This window comes from Plectrocnemia conspersa, unplaced genomic scaffold (genome assembly GCF_051122295.1).
Source record: "Plectrocnemia conspersa isolate PC_06_02 unplaced genomic scaffold, ASM5112229v1 ptg000008l, whole genome shotgun sequence".
NCBI classification, from domain to species: Eukaryota; Metazoa; Arthropoda; class Insecta; order Trichoptera; family Polycentropodidae; genus Plectrocnemia; species Plectrocnemia conspersa.
In genome coordinates, this window is record NW_028277172.1 from 20965007 (window position 1) to 20982107 (window position 17101).

The 17101-nt window shown below is 28.8% G+C and overlaps 1 protein-coding gene across 1 annotated transcript; it reads right to left on the reverse strand.

The window, feature by feature from the left end:
• Window positions 1–3658: 3658 nt before the first annotated feature.
• Window positions 3659–8071, reverse strand: LOC148233364 (senecionine N-oxygenase-like). The gene is made up of 8 exons (XM_088189381.1): window positions 7833–8071; window positions 7543–7739; window positions 7340–7478; window positions 7108–7279; window positions 6042–6314; window positions 4420–4583; window positions 4185–4334; window positions 3659–4114 (listed from the first exon to the last, which is right to left on the reverse strand). The coding sequence occupies exons 1-8, from the start codon at window positions 7911–7913 to the stop codon at window positions 3794–3796; spliced, it is 1497 nt and encodes a 498-aa protein (XP_088045507.1). The 5' UTR covers window positions 7914–8071; the 3' UTR covers window positions 3659–3793.
• Between the last annotated feature and the right edge of the window lie 9030 nt (window positions 8072–17101).

Consider the following 17101-nt stretch of genomic DNA (forward strand, 5'->3'; position numbering starts at 1 on the left):
ACTCGGCCGAGACCTATGCCTTCGAGTAAGCGACCACACTGTCGCAAATTTCATATGCCATCCAGACGGCGTACAGCTGGCATATTTGCGCGCGATCGAAAAATGTGCCAAATAATCGCAATTTTTAAATTGTCATATTATTAAAATTACGCTACTGATAATTATAAAAGTTTGTGTGGGCACTCACCAATACAATATCAATGAAAACTTTTCGGTCGTAAATATTCAATTTACGCAAAATCTTTGTCGACTTTTGCAAAATGCCATAAGACGTAAAAATGTGACTATCTTAGAATTTGTCGCCATCGATTCTAAATAAGAATTCATTATGGTGTGACATTTATATAAACCGATTTAGGAAAATACATAAGGATATTCGAAACGATTTTTTTTAACAAAATCAAGTACCACTAATTATTTAATTTTATATGAAAAAAATATATAATAACGATATCTGTTAGAAGAATATACTATCAAAAACATATTTAATCCCTTTTGGTGCCCTTAAATATTCAAAGATGTCAGTAAGACTCTGTTGAAGTCCCCGATAAGCATGTGGTATTATAAATTTATCACGTGACCACGATACAGCGCTCGACATGCGTGTTAACCATAGGACGCCGACGCGCATACTGAAATTGAACCGAGTTACTCGTTCTATCTCAGTTTGTGAAGCACCATCTCACTCTCGTCACTTAACACGCGAGAGAGCGAAAGGGGAAGTATCTCACCGCTCGCGCTTAAAAGAGCAGCTTTGACTCGAAAAATAATGCCGACAATGTTCGGAAGCGTTCGAAGCTGGCCAAGTCGACTGAATTACCCACACTTTACTTCCCGTTCTCGGTAACCTCGGACAACTTCCGAGAGATTTTAGAGCGGGAAGTAACCCACTATATTCTCCGTCCTTGACCAACCTTGATCAACTTCCAGAGAGTGTATTGCAGGCAATATTGCTTGCAAATATATCAATTCTAATTACATATTTACATCAACCCCATTAGAATCTACTTCAAATAGATTTTGGAATAAAATGAACATTTTTTTCATATTTACAAAAATCTTTAAACCGCACATGTAGCTCGTTTTCTAACAATATAATTTTTTCAACGCAAATTTGAGCTGAAAATATAAATTTCTTTTGCATAATTTTCTACAAATTTTCGCAAGACTGAAAATGTGAAAAAATATTTTATTGCAACTGTTTCTTGAAGAGAAGTAATTTTGTTTCAAATGATTTAATATTGAAAAAGAGTTCATGTACAAGCTTTCCTTTTCCTTGTAAGTTTACATTAAGACAGTTAAGATGTTAAGTTATGTCAGTCAAAAATGCTAGATCCCACAACCATATGAGATCTGAAAGTTCTGGAAGTCTTTCGTAACTCAAAGAAACGTAACGACGATAGACATCATGGATATTATATTAAGCACCTTTCCACATAAAGCCTCTTGATTATGATACAATGTAAATGTATAGATGCCTCAAAATATTTTGATTTAAATAAACTGTTAATTCAACCAATTGAACCAGTGTTAGAACCGATCATATTTTTCGCACCGTCGGTAGTTACACAAGTAAATTTTTCTTAATTTAATTCTAGTTCCTCGATTGTTTCTGACACACTTAAAAATAGATTTTCTACAATTGTAGTATCGTTGCGGCTCTTTAATACTGCTAATTCTTCAGTTACTTTAAGCTGAATTTATCGCAATAAATATCACTAACTGAGCAGTGTGACATATCTTCGCTCTCATTCAGTGCCAGAGAAAAATGAGTAAATTTACTAGCTTTTTCTTTAGGTTGAGAACAGATATCCAATCCCTAATCCTCAACTCGAGTAATTGTACTGGAAGATAAACTGAACTAGGACATACTTCTTCTGCTATTGCTAATACAAATTCGCCATCTATAAACGGTCTACCTTATTGCCTTTAACCACGGCTGCATTCTGGTTTATAATTATTTTGGCTTGACAAATTATTTCTAAGATCTTTCACAGGTTTTTCACGTAATTCTCCTTGGAACTTCTCATATTTTACACCGTCTTTACTAACATAATGTCCTCTCTCGGTGTCTAGTTTCTAAACACTGTTACAATCACGTTTATTATATCAATACTAAACGGTAAATTTAAATATTATATGTATATTTAACTATATTTATATACGCAGGGATTGCACCATGTTAGGGTACTTCCATAAGCATCAGAGATGCTGCAAGAAGGGGGTTGAAAAGAAGGCAGTTTCGGGTCTTCGCTCATGGGAATATAAAACGGGCGCGCTTTACTACCTTTACATAAAATATCTTGCATGAATTTTTTATTAGCAAAATTTCGCCTCTGTTCAGATACACACTAAATATAATAATAATACAATATGATCCGATAAATTTAATGAAAAAATCAAAATGTTTCTATATATATTACTATACATGTGTCATCTGAAACACGAAGGATACTAATTTGCAAATCGATAAATTGTATGTGGGTGTGAAATTCACGAGCTGAACGAAATATTCCCTGTTGCAGGCCATCTATGATATGAATTACCACACCACATTCCACCCCACGAGGTGGCAAAATGGTCATTATGGGTCCGTGGCGTAATAAAGCCCAAACATTCGAAGCGAATTCCTCACACAGATTCCAGGGGCGCTCGAACTTTTGTACATTGTATTTTTATCTCAAATAATGCCTTTCTAAAGAAAAATAACCCAATCTAGACTGCCTTACATTTTGACCGCAAAAAAGTTGTGTACCATTCTTTATGCTTTATATTCGTTAAATTCCTGATCTTATCTTTAACGACAATATGCTATTAAGCCCAATAATACTTAGGTTATGTATTAAGTTAGTCACTAGTGAAATAATACTTCTGTATGATTTTAATTAAACTATACATTGCCGGCAGATATACAGTATTTGGCGTGCTCAACGCCTTTGCTATTAAAAAAAGCAGCTCCACCTGCAAAGTGACATCTATCGATTGTAAATTATATTACATATAATAATTTATAATTAATTATATACATACATGTCACCGATTCCCAGTCTTTGTTGGTTAATACCGTACTCACTTGCATGTATTTATTACCCAGTTCGTACAGCTTTACCCCTTTGTAACGCATTGGGTCTACGCCTGTGTGGCTACAATGTAAGATTAAAAAAATAATAATAAAATGTTTTGAGGAAAAAACAGATTTAAAGCCTATTATTTTATTTTAGTTTTATTTTACATATACTGTAATATAAATACCACATGGTAATAAATTACTGACATATAATTAAAAATAATTAATAGCGAAAAATTGTGACATTGTACAATACAGTATTAATTTATATATTAGATATTATTATTTTAATATAAATTTTCAGTATATTATAATATAAAATGGTTTACTATCCCTCATCTATCAACACGTTTAATGGGTAAAGGCATTCTATAATATATGAACTAAATTGATCGACGGTTTTTAATTATTATTCCTATTTATAAATAAATATTTAATAACTATATATCGTAAACATACATATATCATAATGTATGAATTATTCATTCATATTTATATCATTAAATACATTCGTACTGTTAAAATAAATACAGACAAATTACATAATATTGATTTTAAGCTAATTAAATTAAGCTTATACTTAAACCTAAATTACAAATGATTTCCAAACCAATGAATCGTAAAAAATATGAGTAAAAACTTTACATCGATTTAATTAGATGGCAGTGATTTTTTATTAAAATAAATTATTATAGCAAAGTTATGAACATTTATAATAAATACTATTTATAATATTTTATCTTTTTCGCAAGTTAATTTAGTGCTGGGATGGCTCTTTTTTACCGTGGACTTATCTTTCATTAGAAGAACGAATGTCTTGATGTACTTCACGAGCTTGCATTTTCCCATATCTTTCATAGCATCCTCCATGCCCAATTCTCCTGAATATTTTCTAACGAAGCTATCTTTATCCACGACATGATAATCGTACTCTCTATAAATGTATAAATTTTCTCTAGTCTCCATAGTGCTGCTTCTTATTGCGCTGAACACTGGTGGCACAGACTTCAATCCAGATTCTTTCGATAAATCTTCATAATAGTATACCTAAAATTATAATGAATCATTTTTTTATATCTAGAATAAAAACAATTAATATTATTTTTATGAATGTTACCTCTTCGTCTCCCAAAAAATGGAGAGCAACGTCAGGAATAACGAACATGCTCTTATCCTTTCTTTCATAATCGTCTTCCATGTGTTTGAGCATCATTTCTTTCGAAGGCAAGTTGAAGGATCCTTTGATGATACCGACTGCATATTTAGCCTAAAAATAAGTACACGTTTTAAATAGCAAATGACCTTTAAGGAAGTAGTACGTGTTTTGAATAATAAATTTAATATATAACTACCTGCATTTCCATCATTGGAATGGCGCAACACAGGTGTGGTATACCCATGAAGAACATAGACGGATGTTCAATATTGACTATGTGTTGGTACAGAGGACGAACTGTAATTCGACCGAATGACAAACCGCTGGATGAATCCAAAAATGGATAGTCGTAAGCGTATCCTGAAAATATACACAATTATAATATATATATATATATATATGAAAATAAACTTGCCTTCAGAAAAATATCAATCTTAGTTATGGATGTTTAAGTTTTTAAATGTGCCACCATTTTGCAAAAAAGTGACATATTTTTTTTAGCAAATATTATACGGATGCTTAAAAATTCTATTTTATAACAAAAATTCAATTCTTAGTCAGTAAAACAAAAAAAAACCAGCCATAAGAATTTTGACTTAACCCTTTGAACGCGTTAATCAAAAATAATATTTTTTTTTTTTTTTTTTTTTGAAAAATGCAAATTTTACCTTGACACTGTGCTTAAATGTTCTGATTTTTTCATTTCTATTTATTTAAAATGATATTTTATGTTAATTCACAAAAAAGTTTTTTCTTGAAAATCTTTTTTTTTACTGATTTTTGCGTAAAGAGATAAAAAAATCAATTGGGCGACTTGAGTCGATTTCCGCGTTCAAAGGGTTAAACTTGTTTTGAAGCAAAAAACTATTTTTATGACATATTTTATTTTTTAGCGAATATTGTAAGGGTTATTAAGAGTTATATTATATAAAAAATTAAGTCTTAATCTTCAAAACAAATGAATTAACAGCCTTAAGAAAATGTCAAGTCTCATAAAAGCTTGTATTGAGGTCCGATTAATTTAATATAAAACTTGTTTTCTTTTCTATAAAAATGATTTACACTAATTTAAATTAAAGTTTTTTTTTATTTATTATTTCTTCAATTTTAACTATCTGGGGTACCTCAAAACAGTGATAGATCGACCGCCGTACATGTACGGCGATACTTCTAAAAAGGTTAAAGAAAAAAAAATTTTAGTTATAAAAAATATTTTAAAAAAAGGAGGTGACAAAATAAATCTTCAATTTAAAGCTAGCTGATTTTTCATTACAAAGATAATATATTTTCTGAATAAATTTCTAATACTATTTCATTATTATAGCCATTTCATATTTTATTAAAATATGAATATACTAAATATTTCATTTAAAGCCGTAGAAATTATAAAGTTTAACATTTGTCAATTTAATAAAATGACTGAATAAAATAAAACAAAATTAATTACCATATTAATAAATATAATAGTTTTAGAAAATAATCAGTAAATGTTACATAGTTATTAATGTATGACGTAGATATAATATTACTGATAATTTAATTTATAACATACTAATATTTTTTTATTAATAATATTGAATGTTATAATATTTTTAAGTATTTTATTAAAAGAGTATTAAAAAATGATTTGTATTGCTATTTTTTTTAACTAAAATTGACTATATCTAATAAACAAGATGTTAGTGAAAATTATATACTGTAGTAATTAAATATTATTTTTTATAGCAATTGAGCCATTTTTACCTGATAAATTTTAACTATATATGTAATACTACAAAACCTATGTATATGTACATGTATATGTGCAAATTTACTTACCAGTACAATATAAAATGGTGTCTATCTCCTCTTTGGTTCCATCATTGAATACAACACTATCTTCCTCCAAATTTGCCACTGTCGTTTTTTGCACATAATTCTTAGGAAATGGGCTATTTATTGGCGGACCGTGATGACTGACGATCACTTTTTTAGCATATTTTGCCAATTCTATTGATATATCTAGTCCTGATGGTCCAGCTCCAATGATTAATACTGTTTTGTTCACATAAGGCTCAGGAATTCTGTAGTAACGGCTGTGAATCTGTTCTCCTGAGAAAAAAATCAATGACATTATTAATATTTTTTTTACTTTCATAATAGTATGTCTAAATAATCTTAATTTAAATGTATTCTAAAGATTGATATTCATATTTTATTTGATCAAATCCGGTTTTTTTTTTTTGAGAAGTTCGTGTACGGTTAAGATGTGAGAAAGTGTTATCGGAGAATTCTAATCCAATAGATTATAGGATAAATATTTTTTTAATCAGTAAAAAATTGTATAGGAAGCAAATATATTATTTACGCAATATATATTATTAATATGTTCTTGTTATATATTTGTTTTAAATGACTTTATAAGAAATGTATTTCTAATAAAATATTATATAGAATGAAAAAGTCAGTTTCGGAATTTACTGCACTTTTATTGTAAAAAAACATTCAATATACCAATCTGTTTTTTAAAGATTTACTCTTAAAACTTTGTATTATTGCTATAAATTATAAATGAGCAAGGCAATTTAGAAGTAGTTTAAAATTAAAATTATATTCTAGAAAACTCTAAATATATTAAAAAAAAGCATTAATTTAGATAAATAAAATGTTAATTTAGATAAATAGTTGTGACGTCTAGATCCCAGAAGTCACAACTATTTTTCAATAATAACATTCTAAACTATAGAATCAACATTATACATTTACTTACCTGCTAGTAAATGACAATAAAAAATTATCGATTAATATTGATATACTGCTCACAGTATAGCAACTAATATTGATTTTGGATATAACAAATCACAGTTATGCAGTCATTATATTTATAAAATATAAAATAACATACCTTTAAATACATCTTGACCTTTATAAATCGGTTTAACATCTTTGGTGAAATGTCCATTGCATACAAATACATAGTCAAATTCCTCAGTTGTGTCATTACCACTGTTCAAATTTTTATAAGTGATATTCCATTTTTCATCCTTTGGTTTCACAGATACAACCATATGCCTGAACTGATGAAAATTTATACATAGTACACTTGAATCATATTTTACTATAATATAACTGCTAACCTTTATATACTTCTTGATATTGTAATTATCTGCGTATTTCTGCAAATATTGCAAATATTTCTGATTCGGTATGAAACTCTTGTAATCATTAGGCATCGGAAAATCAGAAAATTCCATTATAGGTTTTGGAAGATTCGTTCTACGTTAAAATTATAAAAAAAAATATAACAACTGTCCATGTTTATATGTAATAGTATAAATACCTTAAGCTTTTGTATAGAGCACTGCTGACCATGTTTTCATAAACATCATCAGATTCTTTCTCCGAATATATCCAAGTTCCTCCAACGTCATTTTTTATTTCAAAGCATACGACCTCAGCTTGTGGAAGTGCATTGATTACTTGTCTAATAGAAATTATACCACCAGCTCCACCTCCAATCACAGCAACTCGAATTTTCTACAGAGATAACATGAATTGATTATCAATCAATACATGTATAACTTTTATTTAAAATATTTGCTTGCGCAATAAAAAAGTGCATATATTTACCTTGAACACATAACTATCACTAAACTTACACATCGACAATAATACTATAATTGATAAGAAAATAAGATTTGGCTTAGTCATTTTTAAGCTTTTATGTAGATTAATCGATCACTTTAAACAATGATTCAGCTAAACTGTGTTTATGTCATGAAAACATAACTATTGTTGAAAAAATGCAATAGCAACTCCACTAAAAAATTTGACCGTCCGTTTCGGAGTACTAATGTATACTGAAAATCGCCGAGCGAATTTCCTTTATAATATATATACTAATTATTTTATCTTTTAGTTTGTTATAGCAACTTGTTTATTGATCCGTTGATGCCCCAGCGCAATTTATATATAATACAATTATTCGTTGATGATTTTTTCAATTTAAAACTCGATTAGATTTTGCATATTGTATATATTGATTTATTATATGTATCATTGAATTTTTACTCCAATTATAATATAAATAAATAATAGTTCTTTTCAGGGTTAAGTCATATTTTATTTTATTTTTAAAAAATATATAAGTGCTTCTTATTTTTTTGATTAAATTTCATAACATTGTTTAAAATAAACTTTCTTACAATTTTAATTTTATATTATTTTATAACCGTCATAAATTTAATAAATTTGTGTAGTAGCATTAATGGGTCATCATGAGTTATTGATAAGATTATAATTATTATGACCTTAAAATAATATCGAATCAATATTATAATTGTTTACATTAGAAATTTCAGTTCTTTTTATCTTACTGCTATTAAATTAAATTTCCAATTTGATTAATATTTATTTACATATTTTTTATTACAATCAAAAATAGCATAATATGCATAGAGGCAGAAAGGCAAAAAATAATGTTGTATTAGAAAGCTCTGAATATGTTTTATGTAAAAAAAACAAGTTGACAGTGCAACTAAAATGTTTTTTATTTTACTTTCCTTATAAAATATTTTTAATATGAATAATAATAAAAAAATGCAAAATAAAACATACAGTGTTATTTATATAATATATATTTTATAAATTAAATTTTGAAGTTAGTTTTACTTTAAGGCCTTACTTAAAACTAATTACTCTCCCCCTCCCCTCCTTTAATAAATATTATAATTTACTCTTAAATTTGCACTTTAAGATATAGCAACTACATGTTTCGCGGAATAGCGTAGTCCGTAACGTTTCAGACTAGTAACTCTGAGGTTACTGGTTCGAGCCCCGGCAGCGGTACTCAAATTTTTATTTATAAAAATGCGCTATTAATAAAAATCAGACACAGCTGCAGTACTATTGATTATATTATATTATATTACATATACAGCAATTTTAATTTTAGTTATATTATATATTTCTTTACTTTCTAGGCTGTAAAATATATGTTTAAATAAATATGAAATAAATTATGATAATAATTCAACATTATTTTAAATTATTCTTCTTAACGTGGCCCTTTTCTTTTGCACAGTAGTGTATGTAAATACATATATTATATAAAGCGCGATATAAACTATCTTTATAAAATGCAACGAGCAAGAATAAGGGATACAATTAAGGGCTTTCTGCAGTCCACAGCTCAAAAATCCCGAGCGTCAACGGATTGTTGACACCACCAAAAATGTTTCATTGTATATACGCTACCTCTATAATGCAATTGATTAGATCTTAATACAAATACAGACATCTGATAAATTGAATCATATTTGACAAAAATTAATACTTTGCTTCGCTTGGATTGCAGACAATGAAGGACGCTGCAAACTAACATACCGTACAGGACGTAAATCGGCAATAAATTATTAAAGCGACATGCGCTCCGCATAAGGAAATCGAGCATCTAACTCGGAAACATACTAAATCATCATCCCTGCTCGAACATCCTTGATATTTCTAGTTCAATCACTTGCGCTAGTTAAGAAGATCTAAAAGATTTTAGAATTAGATATTTGCCAATGCTGAAAGATAGCCGGTTATCGATTTAGTTCTTTATCAGAAAAGTGTTGATATCATATACTCGTATGTACACGGCCTAATTACATATGAATTATTAGAGTATCTTAACATAGTTTCAATATTTAACCATACAGTTAACTTATACAGTAAAATAAAATTCCCCTTTTACATATAGTGCTAAAGGGGAATCCTCATATATTTACATAATTATAAATAAAAACAATGATAACCCTTCTCGTGCCAATTGATACGATAGTCGTAAATTGTGAGAAATATAATTGTAATAGTTAAAAATCGTAATAAATCTTATTTTGAGGTCAGATTTATTAGCTTGAGTTTCCTAATATTATATTACACATACCTACACTTAATTTACATATTTTTTAGACATGTAAATCTTGATTGACTTCCGTATTGTAAATAGGAAAGTCTTCAAGGTACTACCTCCGAAGAATATTCATACAGTAAATATATAAAATAGAAGCGATTCTGAAATGTTTTGAAACATAAAAATTTACATTATTATATTAATTAATCAGACCATGAGATTATTATAAACTAAACCAAGATTTAAAGATTTTAATTTATAATATTAATACATTTTTTATTCACAAGATATAGCATCACGAACAGTCCCGAAGATTTTCACTTAATAATTATTTTTCATAAAGTGGAAAAATTTATTCGAAATTCGGGCAATCGATTGATATATAATATTTTTCATTTTTATATGAATAAAATAGATATTTCCTGAAACTAGATCTACAATTCTCCATGTCATCATGTCTCCAGGTCACAGTGAAAAAAATATGAAATGGTTTTCATTTTCGTTTATACAATAAATACCTGAAAGATTTAAGTAATAATTAATTTCTATCATATCCGAGAGACCAAAATTAATAATAATTCATCTAAAACGGTACAAAACGGTGACAACTTCTCTCGATACGGGAATTCAAGTAGACGTCGTGTATGCAGATTTCGAGAAAGCCTTTGACAAAGTTTGTCATAGGTTATTATTAAAAAAATTGTCGAACCTCGGTTGCTCAGAAATTTTAATTCGGTTATTCTCGAGTTATTTAAGCAATCGTATACAGTCTGTAACCTTTGGTGTACGATTGTCAAAAGAATATTTTACGCCTCGGGGGTTCCTCAAGGATCCAATCTGGGACCACTGCTTTTTGTGTTATTTATTAATGACATAAATACAGCAATTAAAAATTTTCTTCTGTACGCAGATGATTTAAAATTATATAAATGCATTCGATCTGTTGTGGACTCCTTCTCTCTACAATGTGGAGATAGGCTTCCATTAACCGTCTGCCTTTTAGTGTCGGAAAGTGCCATACTGTGTCATTTTCTCGATCCCGTTCACCATCAGCTTATTTCTACCATCTCGGTGGTAATATTTTGACTAGAGAAACTTCCACTAAAGATCTCGGAATCACTTTCGAGAGCAAATGGAGGTTCTCTCTACACATACACGACGTCTGTGATAAATCTTCCAAGATGCTCGGCTTTGTTATGAGGAATGCCTTTCACTTTGACGATCCGTCAGTTATTCGCATCCTCTATGACACCTTAGTTCGTAGCATTCTTGAATCGGGATCTATAATTTGGAATCCCCGAATAGCCAAATATTCCCTTTTAGTGGAAAAAATTCAAAAACGGTATTTAAGATACCTTTACAAAAGGACATTTGGTTATTATCCGTACTTATATCCCAGCGCCTTTCTTTTATGAGCTTTGGGATTTGATTCGCTGAGTTCTCGCAGAAAGCTGTATGTCGCTAAGCATTTTTTTTAAATTACTAAAAGGTGCTGTCGACAATCCAGCTTTGGGTTCCGGAACATTTTCGAGAATCACGATCGAGACCTCTTTTGATGGCCGTTAGGGCTAGGACATCCGCACTTGCCGACTCGCCTATAGCTGTGGCCTTCCTTATTTAATGTTAGCTACGAGGATCTGATTCAGTTTGTATCATTTAATTTTGATATTTTATAATTTTTTGTTATGTTTAAGTTTTTTTTATGTATATATACGTTTTTTGTGTTTTATAAATTTAAAATTTGTTTTCGAGCATCGTGGCGCATTGGGGTAACCTGTTAGGCCACTTTGGTCTTAATTTAATTTAAAAAAAAAAATTATAATTTTGCTCGATTATTACAGATTTGCTTTTCCTAGATTTTTCTAACCTCACGGGTGAATATTGACATATATTAGCTGTAATCTGTAATAATAGTATATAACTAGTAAAATTATTCTCCTGAATTACAGACTTTAGGTGTCTCGCTACTTAGTAGTTATTGATTGTGTTTACATAGTATTTTTTTATTTAATTTTCCGTTAGCTCAATGTGTTCCAACGTGGTTAATCAGAACCAACTGAGTAATCAAACAATACTTACAAGTACTAACCCACAGACTAAAAAAAATCTAGGAATCGGTGGCGCCTATATAATTAATTTTTAACTAGAATATATTATAATTTACAATCAATATACGTCACTTTGCAGATGACGCCGGTTTTAATAATAGCTCTTTTTTTATAAAATAAAAATCCGAGTCTACTGCAGTGACCTATGATAGATTCGGACCTTATGGAGTGTTTATGTTATTCTGACTCTTAAATAATAAAAAAATAAAGACTTAAACTCCAGAAGCTATTTACAAAGCACTTTATTTTAGGATTGACCTGTCAAGTCATGATGGTCAAATTTATTATAATGTCATAGAAGTCCCGCACCTGCTCTGGTTTTCAGCACCCAACACAGGCATAATCATCGATTTGTTATTTTTTTAAAAGCATTTTTCTTTGATGAGTTCATCACAAATTACGTTTTCTTTCAATGCTTTGTGTCTTCGCTTTCTGAATATTTCTCCAAACTTATTTTGTTATAGTATTACGCGAGTTTATCAATAGGTGTCACGGTTATGTATAACAAAATTCGGCGAAGAGCCTTGACCCAACAGTTTTAACGTTAAACATGAGATCCACGACTAGTTTAGAGTTTCGAAAAATTTTCTACGAATAAATAAACAAAATATTTGCTTTTATTTCACAACGCAAGCGGAAAACACTTTCGAAGGTAACATCGGTCTCGCGGTCTAGGGCGTTTGTCAAAATTGCGGTTTCGTCACGTATAGGGTCGTCTAGTTTTCCTTGTTAAATTCACACTCGACTTAACTCACAAAGAGATGGTCACTTTGACAAAGTTTCGTTGTGTTTTAAACGAACACTACTCGACCCTTTCGTTCCATCCTTATTATAACACAAAAAACATCTAAATAAACTTCGCATGATTCACATTTCAGCTCATTTTTTTTAAGGTTTTTCTAAAATTACGTTTTACCTGCTCAAATACCTTGTGACGTTGACATCGCTCACCTTGACAGAGCTTGGTTAAAAATAATAATTATCATAATTTATCTCAATACATGGAAATTATTATATGGTATAGTAAATATTTACTAATGCATTATTACATTATATTTTTAATAAGCTCAATAGCAAATAGAATAGAAAATAGGGAAAATATTGAAAATATATTTATAAAGAATTTCCCACTATGTACGCATTTTCCGCCTCTATAACTACGGTTTATGACCTGCGTATTTAAATTTATTTTTATCAGTTCTTAATTAACTTTGATAATCGAGCACTATCAAAATTAACACATATTTTTCATTTTATTCTAGAGCCATTCACACCCTTTGAAAAGTTATTCAATAAGTGGCAATCTATTGGGGTGACTTCAAATTTTTCATTTAGCAACTTTTGAATAGTTAGTAAGATAATTAAACCTTAACGACGATTAAGTGCGGAAACCATGCAGTTATTAATGCGTTTTGTCGATTTTTTGACAATAATTCTCAGCTGCCATGCTTTCGCCAGGATTTGACAAAAAGTTGTAAAGGATTATTTTAAATAACCCCAACATCAAAATCAAAATAAAATTTATATCTGATCCCACATATATATCTTCAGACCAGAATTAATTTCGTAAGTGATTTTGAAAATTGAATATGTCGAGTACTGATATCGTTTCAAAATTTCTTATGCATTTAATTTGTCAAAATCGAGTGAAAAGTTTGGGAACCGTGCTGCTTGGATTCTAACAAATGTACGTATAAGCATATATAAATACCTAATTGTTACATATTATTTATAATATAATAAAACGATTATAGTCAAATTACGTCAAAATATATTAAAATTAATGATTTACTATCTTACATTACATTGAAATTTATAATACAAATATAAAATTTACTGGTTTATTATCTGACTCCAAACCTAAAATATTTGATAACTAGTTTGTATTTTAATAAGATTTCTAGTATATGTGACATTTAGAATCAGTATCAGACATCTCTATTTTTTGTAGCGTCTGTAAGACTAGTTTTTTTTATATGGTTGAATAGTAATTAAAATTTCTGTTTAATAAATCATTCATCAGACATATTTTAGCTAAATTATACACTTGAATTCGTTGTATTATGCTTAAAAATTATATAGAATTTGATCATTTTGATGATGTTTAATAAATAAAGTTCCACTTAATACAAAAGTTATTTAATGCTACGTGTAGAATAAGAAGATTCTTATGAATATGTATGTACATATTTTAAATATGTTTTAGTTTAATTATATAATAATAAGTACATAAGTTACGCCTGTTTATGACTTTTATTTATAAAGGAAAAGTTGGTGAATTTGTAATTTTATTTAATTTATTATTATATATTGATTTTAATGCTGAATACAATTTACAATTAAACTGGTTTATTATCTGACTTAAAACCTAAAATATTTGCTAACAAGTTTTTATTTTAATAAGATTTCCAGTATATGTGACATTTAGAATCAATATCAGCCATCTATATTTTTTGCAGTGTCTGTGAGACTAGTTTTTTTTATAAAATTCAATGGTAATTAAAATTACTGTTTAATAAATTATTCATCAGACATATTTTGTCACAAATATATGTTCGAAATCGTTGTACGATGCTTAAAAAAGTATATAGAATTACATAATTTTAATAATATTTAGTATATAAAGTTCCACCTAATATAAAATTTATTTAAAATTGTATATTCAGTGGTATTTGTAGAAGTAGCAAGAATAAGAAGATTCTTATAAGTATGTTTGTACATATTTTAAACATTTTCTAGTTCAGTTATATAATAATAAGTTCACAAATTAGACCTTAGTTCATAATTATAAAATAAATATATAAATATATAATTTATTATTATATAGTGCTTTTAACACGACTAATTAATAACAAATGTTATTGGCATGACTCGAATGGTTTGTTTTTATACATATATTGTAGAAAGTTTTGTAAAAACAGAGCTAACCGAACCGAACATTGACGCTCCCACTTTCTCTCGGGACTTACAGGTATCACAACAGTAATCACCAGAATGCAGATCATCCAATTTTGCGAACGGTTCGTTTTTTAATTTGTGTTTAAATAACTTATATTAGTCGTACAAGTTGTATTTATAGAGATCAGTGAGACTTATACTGTACTAGCTTTATTATGTCATGCATGATATTAATACAATATCAAATGCCTTTAATTACTATTGAATAATAATAAAACAAATTTAAGAGTTAAACAGGTTGCCTGATAATCACTGATTATTTTATTATAAATTGTTCTACAAAGTTTCGTTAGAATCGTCAATTTAAAGTAGTTTTACTATATTTTTTCAGATACGTTTATATATCATATAAGCACAATTACGAGATGTTACTATGAGTTTTCGCCGAAATCTGACGGTGTTTAAATTTCGACGAATTCAATACGTATTCCAGACATAAAAATTACATGTTAAAATATATATAATACAACGTGAATCATATCTTCTAAATGACTTATTAAAATAAGTGTTTGCGATTTTTTACACTGTATTTCTTTTTATTACATTCTATTGTTTTATTCTGAATCATTAAAGCCTAATTTAGTTCATTTTTTTATTGGGTGGCAACATTTTTTCGTTCATGAACCTCGTGACGTCAATTTCTCACTAACCGGTTTAATATGGATGTTAAAAAACGATTGCAAAATAATATCATGTTTTTTTGCTTGTATTTCTACGTGAACTTACTTGACATTGAGCATTAAATACGTATGATAAAGTAATACTCAGATGATCTCAAATATTTAATATAAATTTTATTTCCAAAATTATTTAATGACTTGCAAATCCATCATACAAAAAATGTTAGTTTTAATTATAAGAATGTTATATTTTTGTTAGTTGTTAATGTAAATATAAATATACTACGTCGTTATACACCAATCAAGGACGTTTTAGAGAAATAATAAATAATGACATGAACAACAGCATCATTTATGATTCATATCCAATTCAGAATCAATATCAAACATCTTTTGCTATGTATGTATGTAGAAATGAAACTTTTACACCCTTAATCGCTTTGAAAGAAGATTGGTGCAACTCAAAAATATAAGAAAAACTTGAAATCATCGATACGTTTAGGTTCCAGTGGATTATCTTGGTTGTAAGACAGCTCTTATTGACTGTAAGTATGTTACTCTATAGATGTTACAAAAATACTTTTCTTAATAAAGTACTCAATAAGTGATTGTGGTTGTGAATAGATTTTTAAAGCTTTGTCCATGAAGAACCAGCTCTATTCCCAAAACAATTTTAGCAATGGAAATAATGAAAGCAATTGCCACCAATGAAAAAAATGAGAAATAACATCGAATAATGTGTACCACAAAAATCTAAAAAAACTCAAGGCCCGATAAACCAATAACAATATTAATATTGACATAATGAGAGAGAGAAAAAAATATAAATATATTTTGGTATGTCGTTTTGGTAAGACAGAACATTTTTTGTGGATTAAAATGAAAAAACCTAGATTAAATTATGAAACATGGAATATAATTTAAAAAAACAGTGATTAAAAATAGATTTCACTCTTCAAACATTCAAAGGTATTTTAGCTTTTTCCGCATTAAGATTCATGGTTTTCTTTAAATATAATTCAAGGGGGCAAATTCTCCTGCCTGGCCCCTCAAATGTCGTCCCTGTTTAGAATCCACGTCAAAAGCAATAAAATTGTGCCGTCGCAGTCGGAAACGTTCAGTTATTTTACGTTCATATTAAGCCTATTTATAACAATATGACGACATACCGAATGAAGCCCATATAAACCGAATTTTAACCAATAGGAGGGTACAAAAACAATTATCCCTTCTCAGGGATAATTGTTTTTGTTTTTGTTAGGTTAGGTTTGGGTTTGAATAGCAAATGGACGTTTCGCAACTGAACATTTTAGAGCA

What these genes read in the sequence shown, in the direction of transcription:
- LOC148233364 (XM_088189381.1), bottom strand. Translation starts at nt 7,913, where the DNA reads ATGACTAAGCCAAATCTTATTTTCTTATCAATTATAGTATTATTGTCG. An exon ending in AGGTCAAGATGTATTTAAAG is followed by an intron (nt 6,315 to 7,107) that starts GTATGTTATTTT and finishes TTTTTTTCTCAG; the next exon opens with GAGAACAGATTCACAGCCGT. An exon ending in CACCATTTTATATTGTACTG is followed by an intron (nt 4,584 to 6,041) that starts GTAAGTAAATTT and finishes GTATATTTTCAG; the next exon opens with GATACGCTTACGACTATCCA.